The sequence below is a fragment of the Megachile rotundata genome, chromosome 2, assembly GCF_050947335.1.
Source record: "Megachile rotundata isolate GNS110a chromosome 2, iyMegRotu1, whole genome shotgun sequence".
Classification (NCBI taxonomy): Eukaryota; Metazoa; Arthropoda; class Insecta; order Hymenoptera; family Megachilidae; genus Megachile; species Megachile rotundata.
Window position 1 is genome coordinate 14,440,240 of NC_134984.1, and position 21,115 is coordinate 14,461,354.

At 29.1% G+C, this 21,115-nt stretch overlaps 2 protein-coding genes across 8 annotated transcripts in view; one reads left to right on the forward strand and one right to left on the reverse strand.

Annotated features, from left to right (window-relative positions):
• Window positions 1-770: 770 nt before the first annotated feature.
• Window positions 771-5,286, reverse strand: LOC105661849 (PDZ and LIM domain protein 7). The gene is made up of 3 exons (XM_012280003.2): window positions 5,049-5,286; window positions 4,338-4,463; window positions 771-978 (listed from the first exon to the last, which is right to left on the reverse strand). The coding sequence occupies exons 2-3, from the start codon at window positions 4,434-4,436 to the stop codon at window positions 793-795; spliced, it is 285 nt and encodes a 94-aa protein (XP_012135393.1). The 5' UTR covers window positions 4,437-4,463; window positions 5,049-5,286; the 3' UTR covers window positions 771-792.
• Window positions 5,287-10,269: 4,983 nt separating this feature from the next.
• The window catches only part of LOC100875331 (putative G-protein coupled receptor CG31760), a 40,647-nt gene continuing 29,801 nt past the window's right edge, over window positions 10,270-21,115 (forward strand). For 3 of the 7 annotated variants that reach the window (XM_076528991.1, XM_076528992.1, XM_076528990.1), the window contains exon 1: window positions 10,270-10,524. The gene's annotated coding sequence lies outside the window, so the exon portion shown is untranslated. Of the gene's footprint in view, window positions 10,525-12,370; window positions 12,674-21,115 lie in introns of those variants that run through there. The other 4 variants (XM_076528987.1, XM_076528989.1, XM_012280018.2 and 1 more) reach the window with 3 other exon arrangements.

Here is a 21,115-nt window from a genome sequence, read left to right on the forward strand (position 1 = left end):
AGAACTTATTGCTCGATTTATTTCGTTCAATCGCACTGGATTTCTGTAAATACTGGGACTCTCGTTATATTGCCGATTCGGAAATATTTAAATTTTTAAATAGTGGAGTTTGGGGAGCTAAATATTTTTAGAAGAGAAATTAGGAATTCTATTTTTAGGTATTTTCAAATTTATAGATTTATAAATTCAGACTTTTTTTAATGTATAACCTTGGAAATTATATTTTTAAGCTCAACAATTTTTTAATGCATCAAGTGTCAAATTTTTTAATTTAGAAATTTAGGAAGTCTTTAGATATTTAATTTTAGAAATTCACAATTTCAAATTTTCAATTTTCGAAATTCACAATTTCAAAGTTTTAAATGTTTAATTTTTAAAAATTCACAATTTCGAAGTTTCACATTTTTCATTTTTTTAAATTCACAATTCCAAGGTTTGAAATTTTCAATTTTTCAAAATTCACAACTACAAAGTTTGAAATTTTCAATGTTTGAAATTCACAATTTCCAAGCTTCAAATCTATAACTTCAAAAATACATCACTTCAATTTATTTACGCAGTAAAGTGACACCAAATATTCAGGTAAATTTTATTTCGAAAATAAACTCGCCGGAAAGATCCGTTTAACCCAATTTCGAGTATCATAAATATTTTCGATCCCTTTCATCCCAGGATTAATAAATACGCTTTTTAGTTAAATTAACAATCACAGGAAAAGAAAAAAGTCGGTATAACGATCATAGATATCTTTAATAGAACATATTCACATATCAAGTTTAAAATCGAATAGTGTCATTCTTTCAAAGTTCGTTCGAATTTAAGATTTCGTATAACGGTGAGGGTAAATTCGTTTCCAGATTTGTTAATTCGATCGAGGACCTCGCTGTGTCTCAAATGTTGTATGGTCTCCCCGTTTACTTTGATGACTATGTCGCCGGCTTGTAGACCTGCTTTGTCGGCCAAACCTCCGAGAGCCACCTTGTAATACAAAGCACACACTTTACATGTATTATGTAAGTTACTGTTACACGTATTGTGGAATTTACTGTTACACGCGTTACGGGGTGTACTGTAACTGAGTTAACGATCGAGTCGATAGCGATGCATATTGACGATGCACAATTTCGATAACGAATTTACTGTACAGTTGTCAGCAAGGATTTCCTTGCAATATCCACGTGTCTGATGATTTAGGGAGAACTAATGTGCATTTTTATGGTCTTGGAATTTGAGAGGGTAGGAGTGGAGACTTTAGGAAATTTAGGGAGATGGGAATTTGGGGAGATGGGGATTTGGGGAGATAGGGATTTGGGGAGATGGGGATTTGGGGAGATGGGGATTTGGGGAGATGGCGATTTGGGGAGATGGGGATTTGGGGAGATAGGGATTTGGGGAGATGGGGATTTGGGGAGATGGGGATTTGGGGAGATGGCGATTTGGGGAGATGGGGATTTGGGGAGATGGGGATTTGGGGAGATGGGGATTTGGGGAGATGGGGATTTGGGGAGATGGGGATTTGGGGAGATGGGGATTTGGGGAGATGGGGATTTGGGGAGATGGGGATTTGGGGAGATGGGGATTTGGGGAGATGGGGATTTGGGGAGATGGGGATTTGGGGAGATGGGGATTTGGGGAGATGGGGATTTGGGGAGATGGGGATTTGGGGAGATGGGGATTTGGGGAGATGGAATTTGGGAGTTTGGGAATTTGGGTAAATTGGGAATTTGGGGATTTGCAGATTTGAGAGTTTGGGGACTTGGGGAGTTGGGGATTTGGGGATATGAGGATTGGGGGTTTGGGGAATTGAAGAAATGGGCATTTAGAGGATTTGGGAATTTGGGGAGTTGGGAATTTAGAGAATTTAGGTATTTGGGGAGTTGGGAATTTAGAGGATTTGGGAATTTGGGGAGTTGGAAATTTAGGGGATTGGGGGATTTGAGAAGTTGGAAATTTAGGTGATTTGGGGATTTTGGTATTCGAGGATTTGGGGATTTATGGAGTTGGTAATTTGGAAATTTTGGAATCTGAGAATTTATGGATCTAGGAATTTAGAAATCTAGAGATTTAAGGATTTAGGGATTTAAGGATTTAGAGATTTAGGGATTTGGGGATTTAGAGATTTATGAATGAGAAATTTGAGGATTTGGAGATTTGGGATTTTGGAATCTAGGGATCTTAGGAAATTTGTGAATTTATGAATTTGGAAGTTGCCAATTTTTGCATTTGTGGATCTAGGAATTTAGGAATTTATAAATTTATAAATTTGAAAATTGTGACATTTGTAAATTTATAAATTTGAAAAACAAGATATAGAAATATTTAAGAATTTGTAAATTTGAAAATCAAGATATATTTAAACCTTGATAAAATCATAGGAATATTTAAAAATTTGCAAATTTGAAAATGAAGGTATATTTAAATCATAGGAAAATCATGAGAATATTTAAAAATTTGTAAATTTGAAAATTTGACAATAAAAAGACAAGAAGGTTATCTTATATTTTTCCATTTTCTAATTTTCAAATTTCTAGGATTTCTTCAGTTATCAAATTAATGAAAATTTATATTTAGCAATTAAGGAACCTTAAAATCAACAAGTTTTCTAAATGGTCAAAATTCCAAAATTTCTCAATCAAGCAACACAAAAATCTCCTATTAAATCTTTTACTATTAAACATTTCCATCTACTACCTACTAACTAAATTAAATACTAACAATGATTGCATCTCTCCTTTCCAATCACGAAGCGTTAATTCACAACAGTTAATTCAAACAGCCGCCCCTACTCCGATCCCCCAAAAAAACTCCCTTCATATCCCCTTCGATTTGTCCGTAAACGAATAAGTATTTAAATCGGGTGTCGACTATCGAGTACATTAAAAAAGGAGCACGTAAGCCAATATCCCTGTCGAGAGCAAATGTTACGAGTTTTATTTGAAAGCTATAAGCCTGTGTAAAGTTTTAAAAAATTCACCAGCACACGGCATCGTCTCATCTACGATTCGATTAATGACTTCCTCTTTTTTTTTCAGACCGATATTGAGTCGGACCAGCCGCAGGATTCAGGCCGAACGAAAACGAGGTCACGCGATTTGATACGAATGCAATAGCGATAAAAGCTCCTAAAGCTGAAATCCCGAATATTTCGTCGAATCATTTTTTTTTCTTCTTTGAATGCATCAAATTATCGACGCGTCGATTTTCCATGAATTATTTGCGCTCGAAGAACGTCGAATGAGTGGAGTATTTTGAAAATACGGTGAATGTTTAATTTGGGGTGGCTTTTGGGGTTTTGCTCTTTTGTGGGGCTTGTGGGATCGATAGGTGTGTGGTTAATTTTTGGTATGGGTGTTTGGTGTACGTTTGAGGAGATAGATGGTTTATGAGGTTCTGGAAGATTGGGAAGAGGGAATTTTTGGGGGTAATTTTTTGGGGTGGAAATTTGTAGATTTTTGAAGGTGGGAGTTTAGTAAGGAAGAAGGTGGGAAATTTAGTAAGATGGGAAGAGTGAAGTTTGGAGTTCTGGGAGTTTTGAAAGTAGGATTATGGAAATGGAGATTTGGAAATTGTTAAATTTGGAAATTTAGAAATTTCAGTATGGAGAATTTGGAAAATTGGAAATTCTAAAATAGTGAATTTACAAATTTAAAAATCTGGTGTTTAGGAATTTAGATATTCTGAAATTTAGATTTATAGAAATTCTGAAAGTAGGGTTATGAAGGTGTAGATTTGGAAATTGTAGAAATTTGAAAATTTAGAAATTTCAGTATAGAGAACTTGAAAATTTGGAACTTCTAAAATAATGAATTTAGAAATCTAAAAATCTGGAATTTAAGAATTTAGGTATCCTTGAATTTAGATTTCTAGAAATTCGGAAAATTAAAAAATTGGAATTATTGAATTTGAAATTTGGAAATTACTATATTTTAAAATATGGAATTAGGAAATCAAAAAATTCTAATATAGGGAATTTGGAAATTTAGATTTCCAGAAATTCTCAAATTTAAAAATTGTTAAATTGGAAAATTTAGAAAATTCAATATAGAAAAATTAAAAATTTAGAAATACCAAACTAACAAATTTAGAAATCTAAAAATCTTAATATAGTAACTTTGGAAATTTAGAGATTACAATATTCTGAAACTCAGATTTCTACAAATTCCAAAAACTACAAAGCTACAAAATTACAAAATTACAAAATTACAAAATTACAAAATTACAATCTTACAAAATTACAAAATTGAAAATTGAATTTGGAAGTTCAATTGTCATCTAACGTTTCCAAATGTGTAAAAATGAGAATTTTTAGCGCACAAATATGTAGAAGTATACGTTACCCTAACAACAGTCATCGGATAACTGAAATCGGCTCCTCCGGATAATCGAAATCCCAAAGTTTGTCCGCCATTTCGTGAGAGTTTGATGTTAACGTCCATGACGATGATTAACGAGACTGAGCGATGCTGTAATCAGAGATCGAAGTTTCGGTAAACAATTATTCTGGGAAACGACTGTCATTTTGTTACAAGTATCGCTTAAATTGTTCTCGAATCAAAAACAATTCTGTTAGCTTTTGTATGAGGGCACGCGTGGTAATTATAACGCGTGGTAATATAATGCGTGGTAATTATAACGCGTGGTAATATAACGCGTGGTGATATGACGCGAAGTAATACAGTACGCGTGGCACTATAACGCGTGGTAATATAACGCGTGGTGATATGATGCGAAGTAATACAGAACGCGTGGCAATATAACGCGTGGTGATATGATGCGAAGTAATACAGAACGCGTGGCAATATAACGCGTGGTGATATGATGCGAAGTAATACAGAACGCGTGGCAATATAACGCGTGGCAATATAACCCACAGTGTTACTGAGTGCACGACAATGTAAATTGAAAGACTCCCATAACGAAGGGTTAACATGTCATATCAGAAGTACCTACACATCTTTCTCTCCCATTTCACTTTCGAACATTTTCAATTTTGATTTCCTCCCGAACGAAATCTACCGCCAGAATATAAGGAATTCTTCTTCACTCACCTAAAATTGATTGGCACTTTGAAGAATCTCACGGATTTAGCAGTGACAGGAGGAGTTCTCGAGAAGCTCGATCAAACAGTCAGCGAGGATATGTATCTGTCGATCGTGTACACGATATTTCATGACCAAGCATACGTAAATAAACGATGGCCAATGTCCGAAAATTGATCATTACTTAACACGCTATCACGGTTGTCGCTATTCTAGAGCGTGCACAATGCCGTAGCTGGTTACGAATTTCAAACTATAGACACTTTATACCCTACATGCTATTTCCGATGCAACAAGCTTCCCGAGGCTACGTGTTCATATTTATTATTTGTTTTGTTTATTTAGAGATAAGAAAGAAGATTTTTGTTAAATACTTTAGTCGCAATTTATTGATATGTTGATAAGGTTCTTATCAATATAGTGTAATATTAATGTACCAGGTTTTTAAGCTCTTGTAGTAGTTTTTATGTATTACAGTATTTTCTTAATATATCGTAGAATAAGTTTTTAATTGTACATATTATATGTTCTATTACTGATTTAATTTTTTTATTAAATAATATTCATATAACACATTTCAAGATCATGTATTCTCATATAATACATTATAATACATTTTAATACATAATCAAAAAATTATTATACGTGAACAACAAATTTTAACCAGCATGTTTGTTTGCAATGTGATTAAAAATAATAAACGAATACATTTATATAGTCACTCAAATATTGTTGTGTGAATTCGCTATTTTATAAATTGAAATGACAGATTTGTCGGTAATCGAATCAGCGCCATCTAGCGGATGGCGTTTCAAGCTTGCTCCTGGTAGCAGGATCGCAGGAAAGCGAAGAGGTATTCGCTAAAACAAGAGGTCTCCCGCGCATTCACGCGCATGCGCAGTAGGAGGTCCGCCCACGCGCCTGGCAGCCATAATGCAGAAGGCGGCGCATGCGCAGCACGCTTAAATGGCGCTCCCACCTACAAACCAACTAACTATGAATAATACTGCACCACTAATTACCTGCGCATAATTTCTACACTTTTATAATCAAAGAATGAAACTCGATCCTATAGCAATCTTCCTGTACAAAGTTTATTAAGATTTCATTTTAGAAAAAGTTGTTACACATATTTAAATCGTATGGTGTTGACAGTACATCGTAACAGTGTCGTTTATAGAAAATTATTAATAACTACTTTCAACTCAGATCTTAATAAATGTTGTACAAGAAGGTAGATGAAGAGTCACTGGTGATTTTTCAATCATAAAAGTGCATAAGTTCCTCTTAGAAAACGAGTAATTAATAATTCTTCGACAATGATAGTATTTGGTCCGTGAGACGCCATGTTGGAGTCGCGACGCCAGTCTGGCTGTAGCGCGCATGCGCGCTGATGCGCGGGAAACCTCTTATTTTAGCGAATACCTCCTCGCTTTCTTGCGATCCTGCTACCAGGAGCAGGCTTAAAACGCCAAACGCTAGATGGCGTTGATCCAAATTTTTATTTTACCGACAGATTTAACCTAGTGGCTATGTGATTATATGATCAATGTGTCCTTTATCTTCTGTACTTGAAAAACGAAATTATATTTATGAATAATTTATATTTTAACGAAATTTAGGTTACAGTAATAATGGACACATGGCTGAAAGATCTGTGCCCTGTAGAATTAAAATTGAGAACTTTAAGGTGTTTTCAAGGATTTATATTTAGAAATATGCAAATGTAGAAAAATGTATCATTTGAAGATACATTTACAAAATTTGAAAATGAGGGAATTTTGAAAGGTACTGTTACAAGAAAATAATCAATAGAATGCACTTACTCATTGCTACAATTTTAATTTTTATTATATACATTATTCTTATTATTATACATATTTATATATAAATTCTTATCAAATTTTATAAATTTGAAATTTAAAAAAGTGGGAGAAATTAAAGAGTCTGCAAATTTGGTTATTGAAAAAATTTCAAAGTCAAAAATCGTTTATAATTTAATTTCGTTTAAAATATACCTTGAATACGGGAAGAAGTCAAGTAGTTTCAATTCATAGATACATCAAATATACCGTACATGTGTAGAGATTTATTTTTATACACTTTTTATTAGTTGTACAGAACGAAGTTAAATACAAAGATTAATAGCTAACAGGTTGTCGTTTCCACCCTTTCTTTCGTTTTCACCCTTAACAAGGGGAGAAACTGATCGATAAGTGTCCTTCGCAAGAAGTAACGTATCTTTTATTCGATGAATTTCAGACCTGTAACAAAATAAAAAGGAAACGATTTAAAAAGATTGATGCTACACTGCTACAAAAACAATTTATGAAGGAATAAATATTTTACCAATAACCTCAGCTGATATTATCAGCATTTTTCTTCTGAATATTGAGATTTCTTTACGTTTCAATTTTGATAAGTTAAAAATATTAAAAATGGAAAAATTTGAAATTGCTAAACGGGGGAAAATTAGATGATTTAGCTGAAAGTCAGACAGTTTTGAAATTTCAAAATTCAGGAATGCAAAGAATTGGAATATTGTGTAAGTCAAAAATAAGAAAATTTTGAACTTTCAAAATTGAGGAATCTAAGGAAGCTTCAATATTGGAAAATTGGGTAACTCAGTTGAAAATGTAAAAATTTTTAAATTTGAAAATTATGAATTTGAAATATTAGGAAATTGGGTGAGTTATTGAAAAATGAGAATATTTTGAAATGTGAAGATAAGTAATTTTAAATATTGAAAAATTAGAAAATTAGAAAATTGAAAGATTGAAAAATTGAAGAATTGAAAATTTGAAAAATTGAAAAATTGAAAAATTGAAAAATTGAAAAATTGAAAAATTGAAAAATTGAAAAAATTGGAAAATTGAAAAATTGAAAAATTGAAAAATTGAAAAATTGAAAAATTGAAAAATCAATTAGTGAATCTGAAATTTCAAAATCCAGCAAACATAAAATCTTACAATTTTAAATATTAGTAAAACAAAAAAAGACTAAAATATTTTATAAAATTTGAATCATGACAAAAATTTGTCAGAACGTCTTCTCTTTTGTTTCACAAAAGAGCAGGATATTTTTCAAAATGTTATCAAGCATTCAGCTTTCTGTGGTAATGTCTTCCATCAAATAAATAAGCTGTGATATATGTATCACACTTATTGTCAACTTCTCCACGTTAACCTTAAGAGCCCCGAGAGTCTGAGCTTTAAAGCTTCAGCCCAAAACCTTCGTAAACTTGAGTGTCATACGATGTTAGCCTTAAAAGCTTAACCTTTAAAGCCGAGCTTTAAAGCGTGGGGTATTCAAGCTCTGCACTACTGGGTTCTGTTTCGACTTCTTGTAATGTTGGAAAATTACAAGATTAAATATCATTTGTTTCTGATATTTGAAACTCTGCAAATTGTAAATATTGAAAATTAAGAAAACAAAAGCAATTTTAGATAGTCTTTTTAACAAGTCTGTAATATTTGAAATGCTGCAAATTGTAAATATTGAAAATTGAAAAACAAGAACGAGTATGAATGTGAAAATTATAAAATGCAGCAAAAACTGTAAATTTCGAGAAATGGAAAAATTACATAAATTAAAAAATTAGTAATTTAAAATTGTATTAATTTGGACACTTAATTTAATAAACATGTAAATTTGTATACTTAAAGAATTAAAATAAGAGAATGTTTGAAGATAGCAAGATTTAAAAATGAAGAAGTAAGGACGAGTAAAAGTTTGAAAATCAATAGACAAGGATATTGAAGAAGCAAGAAACTTGTAAATTTGAGTATTGGAGAAATCTGAGAAGTTTGAAAAATGATAATGTAATAATATAAAAATCTGTGAAACTTAAAAATAAATTTCAGAAGTGTAAAAATTTTAAAATTGATATACAGGAATATTTGAAAATTTGTAAATTTTTCAATTTGCAAGTTTCTAAGTTTCCAAATTTCTAAATTTACAAATTTCTAAATTTCCGAGCTTCTAAATTTCCGAGCTTCTAAATTTCCGAGCTTCTAAATTTCCAAGCTTCTAAATTTACAAATTTCAAAATTTCCAAATTTCTAAATTTCCAAACTTCTAAATTTCCGAGCTTCTAAATTTCCAAGCTTCTAAATTTACAAATTTCAAAATTTCCAAACTTCTAAATTTCCAAGCTTCTAAATTTCCAAGTTTCTAGATTTCCAAATTTCGAAAATTCCAAACTTCTAAATTTCCAAACTTCTAAATTTCTGAGCTTCTAAATTTCCAAGCTTCTAAATTTCCAAATTTCCAAATTTCCAAGCTTCTAAATTTCCAAGTTTCTAAATTTCCAAATTTCTAAATTTGCAAGTTTCTAGATTTCCAAATTTCGAAAATTCCAAACTTCTAAATTTCCAAGCTTCTAAATTTTAAAATTTCTAAATTTCCAAGCTTCTAAATTTTCAAGTTTCTAGATTTCCAAAATTCCAAAATTCCAAAATTCCAAAATTTCAAAATTCCAAAATTCCAAAATTCCAAAATTCCAAATTTCGAAAATTCGAAAATTCGAAAATTCCAAAATTCCAAAAATCCAAATTTCTGAATTTCTGAATTTCTGAATTTCTCAATTTCTCAACTACTCAATTTCTCAATTTCTTAATTTCGCAATTTCTCAATTTCCAAATTTCTAAATCTCTCAATCTCTAAATTTGAAAACAAAGAAATTAGCTTATCTAATAAGCAAAAATTTCCTGAATTAACAAACCAACAAAATCTACAAAATTAAAAAATTGCTCACCTAAAAATACAAAAATCCCGACCCACAAAAACAACTATCAAAAACCTACAAATTTAAAAATCAATATACAACAATATACCAAAATAAACCTTCAAAGTGCTATTCAAAAACATTAAAAAACACATAAACCCAAACCCCAAGCTCCACTAATACTAAAACCTCAAAAACCCAATCACCAAGAACAAACAAAACCATAAAAACGAATAAACCGTCGCCCTCGAAAACCTCAAAAATCCGAAATTCCAAACCAAAAAAAAGAAATAAATGACTTTGAAAATTCAATGATGCAAAAGCCGTAAAGTTGTTAAACGTGCATATCATCAGATTGCAGCTAAGCGAGTAGTATAACGTTCGGAAAGGCGAGGCAACCATACCTGGCTATGCTCGCTATGTGAATTTCCTCGAGTGGAGGCAAAGTTTGATTTTGCTGAGGGCGCACGCCCCGCTCCCAGCTGCACAACCGACTGGCCTTTAAGCAGTCACGAACGGGTCTTCGTTCGTCACACTCTAACGAGATGTGTTTATAGTTCGTCGTTCAATCTATTTCCTCTCCAGTTTCCTCCTTTCTCCGGTGAAACATCGTTCCATCCCGGATTACGGAATCGCCAAAGTGTGTGCTTCGTTCTTTCTTTTTTTTCTTCGTACCTAATTCGGTGCCAGTGATTGCTTCCCTTTGTTCCTTCTCTCGTCGGCGAACGCGATGTTGCTGAAATCGAAACTCTCTCTCATGTGAGTCCTTAATTAAACCTTCAGATCGTTTAGTTTCTCGATGTTTTCGGAATAAGGGTTTAAGTGAAATCGGGAGGGTGATTAGGCTATGAGTTTGACACCTGAGTTTGTAGAGCAGTGAACGTTTGCAAATTTTTCGGATGCTTTTGTTGGAGGGTATTGACAGTTGGATTATTCTTTTGGTGGAAGAGTGAGAGGTTTCTTGGAGAATTCGAGTGGGTTTTTGTTGGAAAATTGGTAATTAGGATGGCTCTTGTATTTTTGTGAGTTTGCTTTGGGAGAACTGTGACACGACGGTGGGAAATGCATTTCTATTCAAGTTTTAAATATTTTTCTTTAATAAAATTGTTAATTATTTACTATACTTTAATAAAATTGCTAACTATTTACAGTCCTTGCGTTTCGTGATCGTTTGCTTTGGTAGAATTGACACAGTCGTGGAAAATGCATTTCTCCTCAAGTATCAAATATTTTTCTGTAATAAAATGGCTAATTATTTACTATTCTTGCGTTTCTATGATCGCTTGCTTTACTAGAACTGTGACAGGACGGTGGAAAATGCATTTCTCCTCAAGTTACAAATGTTTTTCTTTAATAAAATTGCTAATTATTTACAGTCCTTGCGTTTCGTGATCGTTTGCTTTGCTCGAACTGACACAGTCGTGGAAAATGCATTTTTCCTCAAGTATCAAATATTTTTCTGTAGTATGATTGTTAATTATTTACTATTCTTGCGTTTTTATGATCGTTTGCCTTGCTAGAATTGTGACAGAATCGTGGAAAATGCATTTCTCCCTAAATTTCAGATATCGAATTTTCTGTATAAAAATTGCTAATTATTAACAGTTGATTTCTGTGATCCTTCGTTTGCTGAAACAGTGACTCGACCAAAGAAAATTTCTCCTTAAAATTCAAATTATTTTCTGTATAAAAATTGCTAATTATTAACAGTTGATTTCTGTGATCCTTCGTTTGCTGAAACAGTGACTCGACCAAAGAAAATTTCTCCTTAAAATTCAAATTATTTTCTGTATAAAAATTGCTAATTATTAACAGTTGATTTTTGTGATCTTCCGTTTGCTGAAACAGTGACTCGACCAAAGAAAATTTCTCCTTAAAATTCAAATTATTTTCTGTATAAAAATTGCTAATTATTAACAGTTGATTTCTGTGATCCTTCGTTTGCTGAAACAGTGACTCGACTAAGGAAAATTTCTCCTTAAAATTCAAATTATTTTCTGCGTAAAAATTGCTAATTATTAACAGTCGACTTTCGTGATCCTTCGTTTGGTAAAACTGAGCTAATTGAGGAAAATTTCTCAAATATTTCGAGTATTTTCCTGTTAGAACATTGCTTTCTATCAACAGCTATAAAGAATTATTTTCTATCAACAGTTTTTACATTTGTATGATCCTTCTTTTGCTAGAAGAGTGTCGTGATCAAAGAAAATACATTTCACCATAAATTTCAACTACTTTTCTTATTAAAAAATTCTTAATAATTTTATATTAATAGTTTTTCATTTTTGTGACCATTCTTTTGATCGAACAGTAATAAAATTGAGGAAAATGCATTTTTTCATGAATTTTGACAATTTTTCTGTTAAATAATCGCTAATTATCAACAGCTCTTGTATTTTTATGTTTTTTCATTTACTCCAACTGACACAATCGTGAAAAATGCACTTCTTCTCAAATTTTAAATATTTTTCTGTAAAAAAATTGTTAATTATTAAGCACTCATGCATTTTTATAAATGTTCATTCATTCATTTCTTCCCAAATTTCAAACAGTTTTCTATAAAAAATTTGTTAATTATTACCAGTTGTTGAATTTTTATGAACATTCCTTTGTTGGAACAGTGACACAATAAAGAGAAATGAATTTTTCCTTAAATTTTGAATATTTTTGTATAATTATTAGTAGCAATAATTGTTAATTACAGTAGCTTATAATGTTAATAGTTTTTGTGTTTGTATGATGACTAATAGACTCCTTATCGGTGAACGAGGGTTGGAGGGATTTGTAGATTTAGGTTTGTTTTTGTAACGAGACTTGCCATGACAATTTTGTGTGGGCTTCTCGTTGTGCACACCATAAAATTACTAGTTTTCGAGCGATGCTTTAATTCAAAGATATCATTAAATCAGTAAGTAATTCAATTATTATTAAGTTATTAAGTTATTAAGTTATTAATAGATTTATGTTATTAATTTATTATTAAGTTTGAAAAAATTTAGGTATGTTTCTTTATTACTAAGTTTGAAAAGATTTAGGTATATTTCTTTATTATTAAATTTAGATTATTAAGTTTGAAAAAATTTAGGTACGTTTCTTTATTATTAAGTTTGTAAAAAATTTAGGTATATTTCTTTATTATTAAATTTAGATTATTAAGTTTGAAAAAATTTAGGTATGTTTCTTTATTACTAAGTTTGAAAAGATTTAGGTATATTTCTTTATTATTAAATTTAGATTATTAAGTTTGAAAAAATTTAGGTACGTTTCTTTATTATTAAGTTTGTAAAAAATTTAGGTAAATTTCTTTATTATTAAATTTAGATTATTAAGTTTGTACAAAATTTAGGTAAATTTCTTTATTATCAAGTTTAACTTATTAAGTTTGAAAAAATTTAGCTAAATTTCTTTATTACTAAAACCAAGATCCAAAACAGCCTTATTGTTCTTCCTCCTTCAACAATGTGCAAGTAAAAACAAAAAACTTAGTACACGAGCACTGGTTGTTCCCTCTTTCCGTGTCAATAAATTTCAAAAAATATTTCTGCAAGAGAATTTAAAACTTTTCATACTTTAGGAAGCGTGTCTCTTGCCTCGAATTTATGCTTTAAAACAAGAAACATTAAAACGTTCACTGTTTTAAATCAACAGTTACTGGTTGAAAGAATGTAGCTTTGACTTCTAAAAATTAAATGTCAGGAATATTTGAATAAAGTATAGAAATACTATTTTTTGACTGACATAGTATTATTATTACAAATATTTTAATTCATTGAGTTATTAAAAGTAGAACGTCAGAATACAAATTTAGTATTACTGTGCATTGTTAAATTTTTTTTTAAAGTATATTGTTAAAGTTGTTTTTAAAGTTGTTCTTAAAATATATTGTTGAAGTTGTTCTTAAAATATGTTGTAAAATTTATTTGTAACATAAATTGTTGAACTTGTAGGTAAAATATATTATTCAATTTAATCTTAAAATATATTGTTAAACTTGTAGGTAAAATAAATTATTCAACTAATTCTTAAAATATACTATTAAACTTGTTCTTAAAATATATTGTAAAATTTATTTGTAAAATAAATTGTCAAACTTGTACATAAAATATATTATTCAATTTGTTCTTAAAATATATTGTTAAACTTGTTCTTAAAGTATATTGTTAAACTTGGTCCCAAAATATATTGTTAAACTCATTCTTAAAATACATCACTAAATTTATTCTTGAAATAAATTATTAAATTTATTCCTAAAATATAGTTTTGTTAAACTCATTCTTAAAATACATCATTAAATTTATTCTTGAAATAAATTATTAAATTTATTCCTAACATATAGCATTGTTAAACTTGTTCTTAAAGTATATTGTCAGATTTGTTCCTAAAATATTTTGTTAAACTCATTCTCAAAATACATCACTAAATTTATTCTTGAAATATATTATTAAATTTATTCCTAAAATATAGTATTGCTAAACTTGTTCTTAAAGTATATTGTTAAACTTGTTCTCAAAATATATTGTTAAACTCATTCTTAAAACACATCACTAAATTTATTCTTGAAATAAATTATTAAATTTATTCCTAAAATATAGTATTGTTAAACTTGTTCTTAAAGTATATTGTTAAACTTGTTCCTAAAATATATATTGTTAAACTCATTCTTAAAATACATCATTAAGCTCATTCTTAAAATACATCATTAAATTTATTCTTAAAATATAGTATTGTTAAACTCATTCTTAAAGTACATCATTAAATTTATTCTTAAAATATGATATTGTTAAACCTGTTCTTTATTTCAAAACACACTGTTTACATCTACATTAACCAAACTCAATCAACTATATTGTTTCCCATTATTTAAAAACATCATACATTCGGTAATTCATACATATTCCGACCACATAAATCGCTACATGGGGTATTTATTATCCCTATAGTAATAGAGTCGCAAGAATAGGGAGGAAGGAAGAAAATAGGGTAAATTGCTGTTTCGTTCGACCCCCGCTAGGATTCCATCGCTAATTTCCACTCGACGATCTTGTTTAACAAGGAATATCAATCAATTAATTTTCAAAAGAGAAATAAAATAATATTCGACACGTGTTTCCTTTGCCCACACGCGCGTTAAAATAGAAGGTTACAGAGCTTAAAGACAATCTAAATTTATGAACGCTGATTGCAGCAAATTAAATCGCGTCAAGTCGAATTAAACTATATTATCTTCCATCGAACATCTCGAAAATTAGGACGATGAATGCTGTCGGGCCACAAATATCCTTCGTCTGATTAATTAGAATAGAAGAATCGAGAAATACTGTGTTTTCAGTATTCAGTAATATTATTAGAATGTTAAGAACGTGAGGTGACAAATAGAAATCCAGAAATTAAAAAGTGGAAATAGATGTTTGACAGCAACAAGTGTAAATGTTGAGTTCGATGAAAACGAATTCTAAAAAATCCAGGAATTTTAGAATGTAGAAATCTAAAGTTAAATTAATAAATTAAAATTAAAGTAATAAATTAAATTATAAATTAATAATTGATAAATTACATTAATAATAATAATTCTAAATAGGTTAAATTGATAAATTAAAATTAATTGATAAATTAAATTATAAATTAATAATTGATAAATAACATTAATAATAATAATTCTAAATAGGTTAAATTGATAAATTAAAATTAATTGATAAATTAAATTAATAGTAATAATTCTAAAAATCATTTAAGGTCTATAAATTACAGATTTAAGGTTACTAGAATCTGGGAGAATAAGAGTCTGAAAAAATAGTAATTTAAATCTGCAGAAATTGTGTTAAAAGTTGGTGATTTTATTATAATCGAATAAAAGGTATCTAGTTATAAAGTTACTATGGAATTAGAGTCTATCTGTCTCCGTCGAACTTTGCATAATTCACCAAATATTTAACATGGAGCGACGGGAATCTGTGAAAAAAGTATGAGTTCGTGCATTCTGAAAGGATGGAAATTATTGAAACGTGCTGTACGGCGATAATATTGAGTAATTTTGGAACTTTGAATTTTGGAATTTGGGAATTTTGGAACTTTGGAATTTTGGAATTTGCGAATTTGGGAATTTTGAAGTTTTGGAACTTTGGAATTTTGGACGATTAGAAGATTGGAAGATTGGAAGATTGGAATTTTGGAATTTTTGAACTTTGGAGTTTTGGAATTTTGGAATTTTGGAACTTTGGAGTTTTGGAATTTTGGAATTTTGGAACTTTAGAGTTTTGGGATTTGGGAATTTTGGAACTTTGGAATTTTGAAATTTGCGAATTTGGGAATTTTGAAGTTTTGGAACTTTGGAACTTTGGAGTTTTGGAATTTTGGAATTTTGGAACTTTGGAGTTTTAGAATTTGGGAATTTTGGAACTTTGAAATTTTGGAATTTTGGAAGATTGGAAGATTGGAAGATTGGAATTTTGGAATTTTGGAATTTTGGAATTTTGGAATTTGCAAATTTGGGAATTTACTAATTTTGGGAATTTGATAATTTAGAAATATGGTAATTCAGTAATTTGGTAATTTGGTAATTTGGTAATTTGGTAATTTGGTAATTTGGTAATATGGTAATTTGTTAATTTGGTAATTTGGTAATTTGGTAATTCAGTGATTTGATAATTTGGTAATTCAGTGATTTGGTAATTTGGTAATTCAGTGATTTGGTAATTTAGTAATTTGGTAATTTGGTAGCCTAGTAATTTAGTAACCCAGTAATTTAGTAACATAGTAATTTGTCAATTCAGTAATTTAGTAATCGAATAGTTCGATAATGTAGTAATTTCAGAATTTTGTAATCTAGTAATTCCATAACCTAGTAATGTGATAATCTAGTAACCTAATAACCTAGTAATTCGATAATCTAGTAATTCTATAATTTTATAATCTAGTAATATAACAATTCACAAATTTAATAATTAAAAATTTCAAAAATCCACAAATTTCTAGGATTTAGAAATTAAAAAAAAATATTTTTCGATCCCGACGTGTTTCAAAATTTCCCTCCTCTCCGATCATCAAAAAGATTGACCTCTAATGTCACACATTTTATAAAACTATACATACATCTATGTATACATAGAAGTGGAGTAGTACAATGTACGTCGCATTTATTCCGAGAGAATAAAATCGTTCCTTACTTTTAATCGCTAAACACATAGCAATGAATCGTAAAATCGAACTATAAAATAAAATAGTATAGCATCCAAGCGAGATTTTCATTGTACACAGCCGATATCAGTTTCGACCACCGTATTGTTTCTTGATAGCTAAACTACCTTTACCATTTTCATACCCGTTGGCTTATTGGCTGCCAGCCATGAACAGTACTTGACACTTTATAGCTGGTTAAACCGGTGTTATGTACAAAGGAATTTGAGAAAAGAGGGAAAATCATTATTGTGTTTCCTTGCACGTCATTATAACGTGTATCGATTTTCTGTAATTAACAACTTATTTCACTGAATAATTATTGTTTATGTACAATTTTTAATTTCAGAATTTAATGCTAGTTTATGGAAGTTTTTAATTAGTTGGATAAAATAAATATATTTTCATAAAATTGTTTAGAGTGTTCTATTTTAAATTGTTGATAAAATTGAATAATTAGTGCCATGATAAATTAGCAATAAAATTAAATGAATCATTTTATGATACATTATAAACAAAATTGAATTAAGCATTCTATTATAAATTATTGATAAAATTGAATTAATCACTTTATGATAAATTAGCAATAAAATTAAATGAATCATTTTATAATACATTATAAACAAAATTGAATTAAACATTCTATTATAAATTATTGATAAAATTGAATTAATCATTCTATGATAAATTAGCAGTAAAATTAAATGAATCATTTTATGATACATCATAAATAAAATTGAATTAAGCATTCTATTATAAATTATCAATAAAATTGAATTAATCATTCTATGATAAATTAGCAATAAAATAAAATTAATGACACTATGATAAATTAGCAGTAAAATTAAATTAGTCATTCTATTATAAATGATCAGTAAAATTAAATTAGTCATTCTACTAAATTATATAATATTGCATAACACAATTACTTTGAGCAAACTTTCAAATTTTTGTGCTCAAACTTTTTAGAGGGGAGAAATTTTATTTGAGCCACCATAGTAATATCTTACAGTATATTTTTGTTATAATTTATTCATATAATTAATCCTTATAATGTAATATAATTTATTCATATAATTAATCTTTATAATATAATATAATATAAATTATCCATATACTTAATCTTCATAATATAATATAATATAAATTATCCATATACTTAATCTATATAATATAATATAATATAAATTATCCATATAATTAATCTTCATAACATAATATAATATAAATTATCCATATAATTAATCTTCATAACATAATATAATATAAATTATCCATATAATTAATCTTCATAACATAATATAATATAAATTATCCATATAATTAATCTTCATAATACAATATAATATAAATTATCCATATACTTAATCTACATAATATAATATAACATAATTTATCCATAAAGTCAGTAACATACAGTACTTACTATAAACCCCCAAAGCACCATCGCAAGAATTTTAATAAACAATTAAATTGACGCTAAAATAATATTTCACAGCATATTTCATAAAAAGTAGGCTAGATAGACTACAGCTTAAAGAGCACCACTTACAGCAATGACAGTTACTAATAACACTTAATGTGTTAACGATGTTTCTCCATCTCTAGCATGACATGCAACGTGTTAACCTGTCATGTCGGTTCAACGTGTCCGGGCTCGATGCCTCTAATGTAATACAACCGAGTAATTAGAGACCTAATAGTACTAATAATATAAGATGCAAGACTGCTTAAATGTCAGAATTAACTGTTCGTGATCCGCCATAATTAGTTCTCGATTCGAGCACGTACCTCACGCGTGTTCATTAAGGTTTTCTTTTCGAAGGTTATTCCACTCTTTACAATTTTAAAATTTGTCGGTTTAAAAGTTAAATGGGCTTATTAGTAGTTTAAATTAAAATTAATAATTTTTACTAATAATTTGTACTGTTGTTTCACTATGTTTATCACACGTGTCATGCAATAATTTTTACTAATAATTTGCACTATTGTTTCACTGTTTTTAGACATCACGCGTGTCATTCAACAATTTCTACTAATATTAATAATTTTTACTAATAATTTCTATTATTTTTTCACTGTGTTTACACATCACATGTGTCAAGCAATAATTTTCACTAATATTAATAATTTTTACTAATAATTTCTATTATTATTTCACTATGTTTATATATCACACGTGTCATGCAACAATTTCCACTAATAACAATAATTTTTATTAATAATTTCTATTATTATTTCACTATGTTTATACATCACATGTGTCAAGCAACAATTTCCACTAATATTAATAATTTCTACTAATAATTTCTATTATTATTTCACTATTTTTAGACATCACACGTGTCATTCAACAATTTCTACTAATAATAATAATTTTTAGTAATAATTTCTATTATTATTTCACTATGTTTATACATCACAAGTGTCATGCAATAATTTCAACTAATATTAATAATTTTTACTAATAATTTCCACTATTGTTTCACTATATTTATACATCACACGTGTCATACTATAAAATCATTTAAAATCACTTAAAATTTCTTCAAATTATTATATTAACCAAAATGGCGACTGAGAGTCACCTCTCAGATCTACAACAAAGTAAAAAAACGAAGAAAAGAATTGAAAAATAAACTGGAAATTCTGTAGCGTCGCAAATGAATTAAAAAAGGAGGCTTATCCGTTTCTTCCGCGAAACTTCTGATTCTCAACAGCCGATATCCATTGAGAGTCGTTCTATCCGGTGTATCGATTTTTCCTGAAATCCGTTGTTGACCTTAATAGCCGACTGTCGTTGCTATCTCGGTCCAGCTTGCCTTCCAAAACCTCCTTAAACGCACCAACTTTGAAAATTTCCTAGTCCGAGTAGAGTGGAACTGCTATAAAACAGCAATCCGAAGTTTAACCTCAAAACAATAACATGAGATCCGCGGTGGCGCGATCAACATTCAGCTTGAGTTTACACGCATCAGCTAGGATAATATTTTCACGCATTAAGGTGTTATTACATTGAATCTTCAAGTATTAACTTTGTCTGATAGAAACTTTGGTGTAGTAACTCGTGTTATATTCTGCATTTTGGGATTGATAGAAATTTTGGTGTTGAAGTGTTTCTTCAGGTGAAGATTTTGGGGTGGAAGTTGATGTTATGTTAGGTAATTTCATGTTAGATATATAGGTTGTTAGATTAAGTGATTTTAGGCATAAATTTTGAGGTAGAAGAATTAGATGTTGAAGTTATGTTAAGTCATTTCCTGTTAGATATCAAGTTTGTTATATTAATCCATTTTAGACATAAATTTTGTGATAGAATAATTAGATGTTGAGGTTGTATTAGGTAATTTCCTGTTAGATATCTAGTTTGTTAGATTAATCCATTTTAGACATAAATTTTGTGGTCCAAGAATTAGATGTTGAGGTTGTATTAGGTAATTTCCTGTTAGATATCTAATTTATTAAATTAATTCATTTTAGACATAAATTTTGTGGTCCAAGAATTAGATGTTGAGGTTATATTAGATAATTTCACTTTGAATATCAATTTTTAAATTTTCATTCATGTCAGATGTTAATTTTATCATAGAAGTATTAGACATCGATGTCCTGTTAGATATTTTCACACTGAATATCAAGTTTTAAAATTTTTATTCATTTCAGATGTTAATTTTGTTATAGAAGCATTAGACATCGATGTCCTGTTAGAGATTTTCACATTGAATATCAATTTTAAAATTTTTATTCATTTCAGATGTTAATTTTGTCATAGATGTATTAGACATCGATGTCCTGTTAGATATTTTCACATTGAATATCAATTTTTAAATTTTTATTCATTTCAGATGTTAATTTTGTTATAGAAGTATTAGACATCGATGTCCTGTTAGATATTTTCACATTGAATATCAATTTTAAAATCTGTATTCATTTCAAACATCAATTTTGTTATAGAAGTATTAGACATCGATGTCCTGTTAGATATTTTCACATTGAATATCAATTTTAAAATTTTTATTCATTTCAGATGTTAATTTTGTCATAGAAGTATTAGACATCGATGTCCTGTTAGATATTTTCACATTGAATATCAATTTTAAAATCTGTATTCATTTCAAACATCAATTTTGTTATAGAAGTATTAGACATCGATGTCCTGTTGGATAATTTCACATTG